Source organism: Nanorana parkeri, unplaced genomic scaffold (genome assembly GCF_000935625.1).
Source record: "Nanorana parkeri isolate BGI_ZX_2015 unplaced genomic scaffold, ASM93562v1 scaffold179, whole genome shotgun sequence".
NCBI classification, from domain to species: Eukaryota; Metazoa; Chordata; class Amphibia; order Anura; family Dicroglossidae; genus Nanorana; species Nanorana parkeri.
Window position 1 is genome coordinate 743,765 of NW_017306447.1, and position 12,119 is coordinate 755,883.

The 12,119-nt window shown below is 40.6% G+C and overlaps 1 protein-coding gene across 1 annotated transcript in view; it reads left to right on the top strand.

Moving 5' to 3' along the window:
• LOC108785794 (E3 ubiquitin-protein ligase RNF213-like) overlaps positions 1 to 12,119 on the top strand; it is a 162,824-nt gene that overhangs the window by 127,167 nt on the left and 23,538 nt on the right. Inside the window, exons 51-54 of the mRNA XM_018554943.1 lie at positions 1,783 to 1,877; positions 2,530 to 2,689; positions 7,228 to 7,402; positions 8,741 to 8,835. Coding sequence (XP_018410445.1) covers positions 1,783 to 1,877; positions 2,530 to 2,689; positions 7,228 to 7,402; positions 8,741 to 8,835 — 525 coding nt within the window. The remainder of the gene's footprint in view (positions 1 to 1,782; positions 1,878 to 2,529; positions 2,690 to 7,227; positions 7,403 to 8,740; positions 8,836 to 12,119) is intronic.

A 12,119-nucleotide genomic window follows, 5' to 3' on the forward strand; every position in this document is an offset into this window, starting at 1 on the left:
GATTATATAAGCATTGTATGTCAAGAACAGGAAGTGTGTAAGGACTACAGAACACCAATTTCTCTCCTCATCTCAGTAACATAAGGGAAGGTGTTCTGTAGTTCAGAGGTAAACTAGGAACGGCTGATAACACTTACATTAGCAAGTTAGAAGCTCATGTGGTTTTTGGCAGGATCAACAAGTATTGTTCTATACTTGCTGAATTTTTAAACAGACAGAACATGGACAATGTGCATGTATTGTGCTAAATTTAATCCAACGCTTATGAATGACTGCTAACAGGAGCTCAATCACTAAATTACATTGCACACTGAGAACAGTCTGTCAGAGTTCAGTCATTTAAAGTATGCGTGTCATAATGTAACTTATGATGAACAAGCAATAGGGTGTTAAGGGGCTTTCTCCATATACAGCTGAAAAGAGCAAATCCCGTTCAGTTGCTCACATTGCCCCACAGCAGTAATCCTCACCTTGGATCAATTTCAGTCAGCTGTTCTCAGGCATTCAGTTATAAGTGCGGTTACTAGACTGGTGACTATTGTAGCAACTAGTATAATTGCAGCCACTGTATGTGTATTTCAGTGGATACCCACATTTGCATATTACTTCATAAACCTGATTTGGAATGTTTGTAAAGCTTCGGCCGGAGCCTTCCCTGAGCAATAGGTAAAAAAACCGGCACTGGCAAGGGGATCCGTCTGTTCAATATTTTATTTGTAAAAAGGCATAACCGCAGCAAACAAACAAATGTCTACATGTTTCAGCCCAGTGTCTACGGCTAAGGCCCAGTTTGGGGGCTGAAACATGTAAGCATTTGTTTGTTTGCTGCTGTTATGCCTTCTTACAAATAAAGTACTGAATGGACGGATCGCCTTGCGAGTGCTGTTTTTTTACCTATTGCTCAGTATTTACTTGGGGTACTAGGACCTGTGTCAATTTGATGTGCATTTGATCTGCTTTAAGCAGGTTTTGCATTCAAATGGACTTGTCCGCAAAACACTCTTGGTGCGAGAAAAAGCCCATCAACACAGACCCTTAGGAAGTTACTGGTTATACATGAATCTGCCATAGATTTACAGGTCATATCCCTTGTGCCCTGACCAAAACTTGCCAGCTCTCCACTGCTTCATATGTGATAAATACCGCTGACACCTTCATCTCTATAACACCCCACATACTATTAAGGCTGGGAATGTGTAAAGGAAAAAAGTGTTCTAATTACTCTAACTTAGAGGCAATATATTGGAGAGTTTTTATGATCTTTCTTATTCCTTCAGAAAAGCATTCCCCCTATAAAAATGTCCGGTTCTCTATCTTTTGCAACAAATTATCTATTTTGTAAAGCAAATATGTTGCGCTCGGTCTATGTGAACCAACTGCACACTAAAGTGTTAATAAACAAATCTGTGTAAAAATTACAACAATCCGTGTGAAAAAATTGATTCAAGTGGATTATTTACATATGACTAGAAGGTTCAACACACAAACATAATAAGAATAATAAAAATCAACACTGGAACCTTCAGAATTAGTGCCAGTGATCAACCTCATTGGTTCGGCATGTATATTTTAAACACGTGAACCTCTGGCCAGCGGTGTAGTAAAACAACACAGAAAACTAAAATTTAAATCGTGATATTAATTCAAGCTGTGAACAAACTTTGTCTGTTATCAGGTCCAATCAGGTAGTTAGGCACGCATTCCCAGCGCAGTGATTTCTGTGATATAAATTATCTATTTTCACACAAGATGCTTTCATAATTCGCTATCATTTCTAAACAGTGTGGTCAGCCAATGGAGACCAGCCATTGTCTGGATTGCGGTGCCAATGTTGGAGGCCAACACCATAAAGCCCTTCAGGGATTCGAGAGGATTCAGTATGTTTTTCTTCACTGTTTCTGTATTATTGCTTTCTTGTGATTTTGTTGATATTTTTACAGGCTAGAAATGGCCAGTCTGGCATCTATGTGAACACTTCATGAAATTTGTCTTATCAGTAGCTAAATTACTACTCTTTAAAGTTAAACTCAAGGCAAGAAGCTACAGGAACTGCTTTATCTGAAAAAAAGATTTGTGATTATGTCCAGATAGTCAGTGATGCATGTACAGGTCTGCAACCTCACTTTTCTCCATTGTTCTTAATATAGCTTGGACAGCTTGAAGGAGAATCACCACATTGCTCCCTTTGTTAGAACGGCAATGCTATGCAGTGTAGTAAAGCCATATTTATGAAGCTATTATGAAGACAAATTCTGTTCCTTATACTTTCTGTATTTAAAAATGCATTAAAAGCTATTTTAATGATTACATTGCTGGATTAAATTGCATTTTTAGAGCTCAGCTATAAAACAGGTATTGTCTTGGCCTCTTACAGTACCAGGCTCTGAAATATGACTTTTTAATAGCTTCAGCTTGGGACACCAAGCTCTTGCAGGCCTAGAGCCATTGCTCTTTTCTTTTTTAGTTTAGTAAAATGTTCCTGACTACATGATTTTTATTGCTTTGGAAATGTCTCTTCTTTTATAACAGGCAGGATGTAGACCGAACACAGACTGGACATGTGTTGGGAGACCCAGATCCCCAGGGCCCAGCTGTGGCTCCAGACCGAGATATAGCAGCCCCTGCCTTTATTTTACTAAGGATGATAACACATCTGGCAATGCTTCTGGGATCAGAAGAGGATACGCAGGTATCACGCTGAAACATTTGCTTAAATGCGGCCACAATTAAATTTTCTTTCTCATCCATTGAGGGACACAGGAAGTCATATACTGTTGGGTTATACTGGTGCTTACAGGAGGATTAGACACTGGCAAACAAAAAACAAACTATAGGCCAGCTCAGGATAACCTATCCTACTCACATCATGCCTCAGTTTTTGTTCCTAGGAGAATGGACATCTTTTCTTTAGCTCTGTTGAGAAACATCTAGCCTTTTTTGCTAGATGTTTTCCTTTTTTATTTTTCTTCAAGCGAGTTTCCTTACTACATTTCTGCTTGAGGTGATCTCTACATGGCAGCTTTCTAGATCGGGCTATTTACAGCCTGACTTTGGAGTGCTGCACCCAAACCCTGCTGGACATTGTTGGGCTAGCATGGAAGTGATCTCAAAGCACTGGGTTCCACCCGTGGCGCTTTTCCAGACATCAGGTAATGATAACAATTAGTTGCTGAGCCATTGCATTGCCTCAGCACTCTGAAGACTCACTTTGTAAGTAGACTGTTCAGGTTAAGCACCATCTCATTATCTGGACTGCTGACCGCCTTCAAATTTCCTGCTTTTACACTGAAAAATTGAGTGCTGATGTTTTCCACTGGATGGAGCGTTGTGTGCACGTTCAGTGTTCTCTTTCCCATTGTTCAGCACTGAGTAAGCACCTTTATGCTGCTGCTCTGGCTTATGTGGTCCTCTTATGCTGTTCCTACTGTCCACCTACAGGGACTTGTTCTTCCCCAGCCATCTGATCTTACACTGGCTGGTTGGGTTTATGAGTAGCCAAGGCCTTGCCTCGAACCTTGAGCTATGTTGCTCCTAAGCACCTAACAGTCCTGTACCTATTTGAGGAGGTCTTAAAAAGTGTTTTGCCACATCCTTGGATCTGGCATTATCTCATCTTATCAATGCTTCTACCATCGTAGTGGAGGATGCATATGCCTCAAGGACTGGATTCCCTCTCTAGCCCTGTTCTTTCTGGCAGGTCCTGTTCTGCAACCTGGTTTAGCTGTGACCTTGATCTGTCAAACCCTAACTCTCTGGTCAAAGGCTATCAGAAGGAATCTGATCACTATGTCAGTTTATACCTTGATCATAGAGTATTTAGAGCTCATGCCTTTTAGCTTTTAGCTACAGCGTGCATGGGTTGTTGGAGGTCTGCTGTCTCATTTCCCATATGACTCTCCATCAGTAAACATGACAGGCACTCTATGGTTAAAGTGTTGAACTGTGAAAGCCTTTGTCCAAAAAGCACCTAATCCGCATGAACTTCAAGGGACAATGCTTCCTTGGAGCTGCCCTGGATGCCCTCTTAAAGGATGCTATAGATGGCAAGAGTACTCATCTTCCTCAGTCAAAGAAGCTTAAGGCTCAGTCCAGAGAAGCTAAGACCTCACTGGACGCTGGAAAAGAAAAGCCCTTTTCTTTACTCTACAGCCTTAGACTCCAAGTGCAGACCCAAGTCTGGCCCCCAGTCTGCCTACAAACCTAGGAATTCCAAGTCTTTCTCAGCATGAGGGTGCGCCTCCACTTCTCAAAGAGGGGGATGTCTGTTAGTCTTTGTGGACACCTACACAGCCAATATCTCAGATGCTTGGGTGCAAAACATAGTTTCCAGGTGCTACAAGCTAGAGTTTCACTAGAACCTCCTCCCAGGTTCATCACTTCCAACCTGCCTGTGTCACCACACAGATTAGCATATCTCCATGCAGCCCTAGCGGATCTTTTTGGAACAGGGTGTCATTGACCCAGTCCCCTGTGGCAGAACAGTTTCAGGGGTTGTACCTTAACCTTATTAACAATTCCCAAGCAAAAATGTGCATCTTCTCCATTTTGGATCTCAAGGCCCTAAATGTCTTCATTTGGGCCCAGAAACTCCCTCGGGTAGATTTTCTGGCCTCTGTGGACATCAAGGATGTATACCTGCATGTCTCCATTTAAGTCAGTGCAGACCATGGATAGAGCGATTTTTCTGGCACCGCAGACCAGGTTGTCCCTGGCTTCGTGGCTCAGGAATGTGGCTCTGGAGTTAGGGATGTTCTTTCTTGTCTACTGGGAGATCCTTATGACGGTTGCCAACCGTCATGGCTGGGGAGGAGTCCTGGGCAACCTGTCGGTGCAATGGACTTAGACATCAGGGGAATCTCGTCTCTCAGTTAACATTCTGGAACTTCAGACAATTGATTATCCCGGCAATGCCGGATCTCCAGGCTCATCCCATCTAGATTCAATCAAACAATGCCACTGGAGTGGCATACATCAACCATCAGGGAGGAACTAGCAGTCTCACCGTGTCCCAGCCTTGTCCACTGTTTGCATCCCCGGTGTGGACAATTGGCAGGCAGACTTCCTCAACCTGCAGTGTCTGGACCAAGGGGAGTGATCCTTACCCCCAAAGGTATTCCAGGACGTGTGTCACTGCCAGGAAAGGCTGGATGTGGACCTCCTGGCCTCCAGGTTCGACAGCAAACTGCACAGGCTTGACTCCAGTTACAGGAATCCTATAGCAAAAGCAGCATACACTGAGCTACTTTTTTGTTTGTTGTTGCCCACCCTTCAGTTGGACTGCTTTTGGACATCCTGCCAGTATATCATTTTCTTTGTCCTTCAATGTAAGAATGAGAAAATAGAATTTTTGTACTGACAGTAAAATAATTTGCTTAGAGTCTATTGAAGGACAAAGGTTCCCCTCTGTGGTTATGATGGTGCTCTTGGTACTGTTACTAAAAAACGGAAGCATGCTGGGAGAAGGAGGGGTTAACCTGGACTGGCATACATTTTTTTTCTGTATGCCATTGTTCAGTCCTACAGGCAGCACAATGTATGACTTCCTGTGTCCCTCAAGGGACTCCAAGAAAAAGATTGTATGATGAATATAAGAATTAGTGGAATTAGTGACTGCTGAAGTTAGAAAATCTAGCTGTTCTCCTTGAGATAAGTCCCACCAACCTCAATGTCATGCTTGCCCCTCCTTCCTGCTCCACAATATCAATCTAAAGGCGTAGGCCACTCCAATATTTATGTCTCAAGCTTGACTAAAAGACATTCATCCTTCAGCTTTCATTCATGCATGCCTGTCTGCCTGAACATATTATTATACATGTGGGAAGATTTAAAGCTGCCCATAGATGATGATCAAATGAGCAATGTACAAGTATCTGAAAGAACAACCCTCTCTGTTGCCCAAAGTATGCCTTTTTGATGGTTGGCAATGTTGGTTTGAATATTAAATGGGAAATCTTGGTTGTTATGAGCAAAATAGGCAGTGCCTTTCAGATGCCCAAACTCATCTGACAGAATTTATTTCTACTACTAGGTATGGGTAGGATCAAATCTAGGTGAAAAAATCAAGCGTGGAAGCCTCTGTATAAGATGATCAAATCACCTTAACTGTCTTAAGTCAATGGTAAACTAATCTTCTAATTGAAAAAATGGAACACAAGTTCCCTGCAATAGAAGTCTTTGAATTCTCACCTCGCCAGTTGGCACCAAGTCCGAACTCCTCTGTCTTTAAGCGTTACCGCCTCTGACATAGTCTTCAGCATTTCACACTTTTGGGATTGCTGGATGCCTGCATCCCCTGCCACATCCTGCAGTTCCATCTGCCAGCCCTATGTCACTAAAATACACAATCATGTGAAGATACTGCCAGTTGCTGTAGTCCTTGAAGAAAGTAGATTTTGGACTTACTGAGGTGAGTGTTTAAGGCTTTTATCTATTGCAGGAAGGTTTTACTTTATGTAAATATATATATATATATTAAATTGGGGTTTTTTTCTTTAAAAAAATGTGTCTCTGCTCTGAAGATCTGCTTGCCTTATTATGAAAAATAAGTCTGGTCATTCATGTTAAATATTTCCATTGTTTTTACTGGACTTCTTATTCTTTTAAAGCATTTCCTAACAAAATGTGAAACAAAATAATTCACTAGAGAACCTAAAGTGGGCCTTTACCCCCTTTTACTGATAATCACAGTAGCATGCAGCTCTGCATGCTGACTTAAAGTCATCTTACATTTATTAGTTAAACAAACTTGTTTTTCATTTACTTACAAATAGAGTTCACCTACTTCCTGGTCCAGTTCTGGCACAAATGATGTATGTGCCAAAGCCTTGCATCTTGGGAAGGTTACATAAGCAGAGTATTGCTGGGAAATCGCATCTGTAATCTCATGAGATCTCAGGGAAAGGCATTTTCCTCCCCTGAGATGATGTGCATGGCCACATGCCCTAGTCACATGTGCCAGAGTTCCAGGAAGTAAATGGAGAGCTAGTAATCTGCCCTTAGTTAACATAGCCACTGTCAGAAGACTGGGAAAGCAAAGAGAAATAAGGTACGCAAAGAATACAAAGGCTGCAATTATCTATGTATGTGTTTGTAGATTGTCATTACCAAACATTTCTAAAGGTGTGTTTGTTGTTATTTTAAAGATATGGGGAAAGGTCTGCTTTAACTGGAGAAGATGTAGTAAAAAATGCTGACTATAGTTTTTGTATGCACTGTGCTTTTTTACAGAGCCTGATGCGCATTGTGAAGCCACCAATTCAAAATGTTACAAATTTCATTTTTTGTCACATTGAAAGAGATCTGGAATATCTGAGGAACAGCCTTGGGAAAAGCACAGATGACACCACAACCATTGTACATCTTATACTTGACAAAATGCTGAGTCCACAACACTCTGGGCAGTGTAAGTATATTTCAGTGATCATTTTACAATAAGTGTCCAACTGATAACAGTGCAACCAATTTAAGCATCATTGGTGGTAATTAGACATTAAAAGTAGGGTTGCACAGATACCAATTACAGTACGCGGTACAAAAATTAAAAAATTGGGAGGCAGCTGTCATTTGTAAGGAGCACACGGAGCTCCCGGGATTTGTACATCTCTGTTTTAATGTACGACTTTGTTTTTATAGATATAAATAAAGGGATGCACAGATACCAGTTTTGCGAGTACGAGTACTGGTACTTGCCGAGTACTTACAAGTACGACTACTGATACATTTTTGTTTATTGTCATGTGACAGTTTTTCTAAAACAATACAGACTAATGATTTCAGGACAATGGTGGAGTGCCAGAGCCAGGTCCCAGCTGCAATCGCTGCAACCCTGGTAGTTCTCATGAAAATGCCAAGTATCTGCACTGGTACTCGGAAAGTATCTGTACATCCCTAATTAAAAGTAAACTCTTCTTTTTTTCTTCATTTTTTAATAGAATAGGGGAGAGTTAGTGCTTTTGTTGGTATTTATTGCTGTCTGGGTTTCAGTTATGCAGGTTTACCATCACTTCATCTCGTGGTATTCTCTGTACCCTGGTACAGGAAGTAAATGAACTCTCCCAAAACACAGACAGGAAACTTAAACAAAAGTTGAGAGAAGTTTTGGTTATTACTTGAAGTACAGATAAGGGGGTAGAGGGTTATAAACTTGAACAAAATGTATGGTTTGACATACATGAAGCAAGCATCTAAATTAGTTATCACTTAAAACATCACAGATAAGCAGACTTTAAAAACAACATTGAGAATGCATAGAAAAAGTACAATGACATTACAGATAGTTGGGTTACAGAAGTAGAGATTTTAAGTATTCCGGAAGATGAACTAGATGAGCATTTGAAAATATTCCAATCACCTTGGTTGTAAGTTGCAGTAGTGTGTTATTAAGCTGGCTTCCGATAGGTTGATGGGAGGAAGCAATGCTCTGCAGTGAGCTGTAGATGGGATTTTGGTTGCTTAAATACTCTATCTGTTAGCCAAGGTGCAAAACTTGGTTGTAAGTTGCAGTAGTGTGTTATTAAGCTGGCTTCAGATAGGATGATGGGAGGAAGCAAAGCTCTGCAGTGAGCTGTAGATGGGATTTTGGTTGCTTAAATACTCTATCTGTTAGCCAAGGTGCAAAACTTGTTTGTAAGTTGCAGTAGTGTGTTATTGAGCTGGCTTCAGATAGGATGATGGGAGGAAGCAATGCTCTGCATTGGGGAAATCTTCGTTAAACCTTTACTCGTGTGATTGTATCCTGCAGGGCCTGTCAACTTTGATGAAACTTGGTCAACCAAAGAAATGAGGAACAACTGGGAGAAGCATTTTGTATCAATGGTCATTACCCCTGTGCTCGGGGTAAGAAATGTATTTTAACTCATGTGTTGAGTGCAGTAACTTTTTTGCCTTACCCCAAAAAAATCCAGATTAGATGTTTACATTTGCACATTGTGTTTTTAACAGCCCTTTAAATCTAATTCCTGCTTTATATTTAACCAGAGTTAATAAATGAGCGTTATCTGTTTTGCCTTATAATTACAAGGTCATCAACCCTCACTCAGTGTGACAGCAACCATGCAAGAGCTGTGGGTGTGGTCGGGCAGCTGCCAATGACATTCACCACAATGTGAGAGAACAGGGGCATGCTCAGCTCTCCTGAAGCTGGAACCGCTTCTCCAGGGTGAACTGAAAAACCCCCAGTCTCCCTCTTCGAAGCATAGAAGGGTTGTCATAGATCTGTTCAGACCCCTTATGGTTGATTTACTTGCAATGGGAAATTAAAATAAAATGTGATAAAAAGAAACATAATCATAAATACCTATATAGCACACTCTTACATGTATAACATGCACATACATACACTTCGGATCCATAGAGACACACAGAACTCCTAACAATATATACACATTTGGTATTTCTGTACCAAGACCTCTACAGATGTTTTAAAATAACTTTATGGAACTATGTTATATGCATGTTAAATAGTTCAAGGAGTTAAATATGTGGGCTTATATATTTTTTTTATTGATTGATCAAGGATAAAAAAAAGTTTTGTTTTTTTTGTAGTCAGGGAATTATGACATTTTGCATACTAATATTATCTAGTCTTCTATCCAGGCAAAAGGTGGGTCTTTCATCTCCCCTTTTACAAGTCCTGACATATCTTCTTTATTATAAAAAAGCCTATTGTTTTCAGAATTCAGTAGCTGAAGCTGTGAATTAGAATTGTGTCTTATGAAATGGTTCCATCTGAGGTTTCAGTTACACACAGCTGGATAACTAAATAAATAGTGCTCTGGGAATTCTTTGTCGTGTATTAAATGTTTCTTTGGAAAACAAAGATTGTATACATGTATAAACAAATATATAATATCAGTTTAAAAACCTATAAACTAGGAAAAAAAATTAAATAAATAGACCCAGTACCATTATAGTTTTCCTTTTTAAGCAAGTATAAAATCATGTTTTAGTGGTGCATAAAACTAATTGATTATATTTAAAAAAAATCTCTTAGCATACATGATTTAAGTCTAGATGTATGTAATACTTTCTGCCTTTAAATAGTTTCATATCCTACATTGTATAGGAGTGTGCACAATTTTAAGTCTAGATGTATTTATTATTTACTGCCTCTGCAGAGTTTGTTATTTTACATTTAACAGAAATACTGTTGATATTTGTTTGTGTGTGATAATAGCAGGTTTTATGTAATATTTTATTTAAAAAGTACGTGTTTGATGAGCACTTGTGGGAATACTGTGGGATTTAGAAAACCATTTGGGTGATCTTTTAATACAACAGATGTCTAACTTCAGAAATTATATGTTGGGGGAAGCCTTGTGAACGTTGGAGTCTGTACAGAGTGTTTTAATGGTACATGTGAAAAACCTAAAAACGGGAAGCACAAGGGTGGAAAACATTAGGGAGTTGGGTATGTGGTGAACTCAGCATGTTTGTCATTCACTCAAACAGTGAACTTATGACAAAGTTTGCCCAGCCGCCCATAATGCTTTGCTGACCTGTGAACTGTGGTTAGGTGAACATTATGACCAGTAATGGGGCTTTGAAAATGTGCCAGCCCCCGCCCTATTAAAGTAATCTCTCCCAGCTTTCTTTTATCAGTTGATCAGTGTTAGAGTTGATGAGAAAAAGCTGACGGTGCTGTGAAGGAGAGACAGTTTGTGCTATTTGTACAGTGGTAGTAGTGTGCTAGCACAGGGTTATACCGTGTCATTTGCAGTGCTGCATATTGCCACTGCTACTTTAGAGTAAATTGCAATGTGTTGGGCTACAGGGAGTACAATGTATCCCTCCTGTTAACTTTTGGGATCTGTTGTTTAGGGTTGGTGTCTAGGGTTTAGGGTTTTAGTTTATTTTTTTGGTGGGGTAGTTATGTTTTATTTTTATATAATTTTGATAGGGTTTAACAGCCCATTTTCAAATACCCTATGTCAGGGTTTCTTACCCTTCCTTGTCCTGTTGAGCTGCAGCCTGTCTTCTGTTGCAGTGTGTGTGTGTGTGTGACACTGTTTGTTCTTCTTTGGCGCCATCTTATGACCAAAACCATAAACATCATCATTCTGCAACTACTAGCAAACTCCTGACAACTTCCTGTCCCAGAATGATGATGCAAATATTTTACCATCAGCTTGTCCATATAGTCTCTGCCCTTGCGTGTGTCCAGATCTACCAAGTGCTCTGCTGTTGTTCCTGTTCTCCGTGTATGACCCTGACTCTGACTGACTGATCTCCAGGTTTCTTGACTCTGGTTATTGTTTTCGTTCATCCTGCTCTGTGTTGCCTGACCTTACTCCCTGCTTTGGCTTCTGACCTCTGGCTTGGCACCAACAACATCCTAGACTTTCGCCATTGTTTTTTGCCATTTTGTTTATTGTTATTTTCAATAAACTCCCTTTATGTTTAACCTGCACTTTAAATTTCTGTCTTGTTTCTTGGTTTCCTGACATGAATCTTGACAGTGCAGGTATCCCTACGCTGCCCATGATGGTCTCTAGACTGGATCAACAAGATCACCATATGGATCAGTTTATCCTGGCACTGTAGACCCTCCTAGCATGCACAGCCTATCTTGAGCCAAGTGTTTCTCAACTGGTGGCTTCCCGTGTTGCTGCCTCTGCGGGCACAGGTAAAACAACAGTCGCAAGAGTATGACTGATTCAGCCACGCTCCCTCATGGTTATGGGGGTGACCCGAATCAATGTTGTGGCTTCCTTAACCAAGTGGTTATTTATTTTGAAATTATTCCCCAGGCATTTTCATCCGAAAAGGTGAAAGGTGGGCTTCCTGATATTGTTGGTCTTGGATAAAGTCTTGGTCTGGGCAAATCCCCTATGGGTGAACAATAAATGTCTCATGCTTGATTACCTGGAATTTGTCACCTACTTTCATAGTGCATTCAATTTACCGGCTCTTCCACCTCTGCTGCCAAGCAGCTCATGTTTATCCCACAGGCTACAGGAATCGTTGCAGAGTAGGTGCCCTCCTGTCTTAACGCCATATGCCAGATGATCCCTTCCACCTTTGTGGGTTCTATTTCAAAAAGTTATCTCCAACAGAGTGTAATTGCCAGATCAGAGACGGAGAACTGTTGGCCATAATGCTAGCACTTAGAGACATCTGCT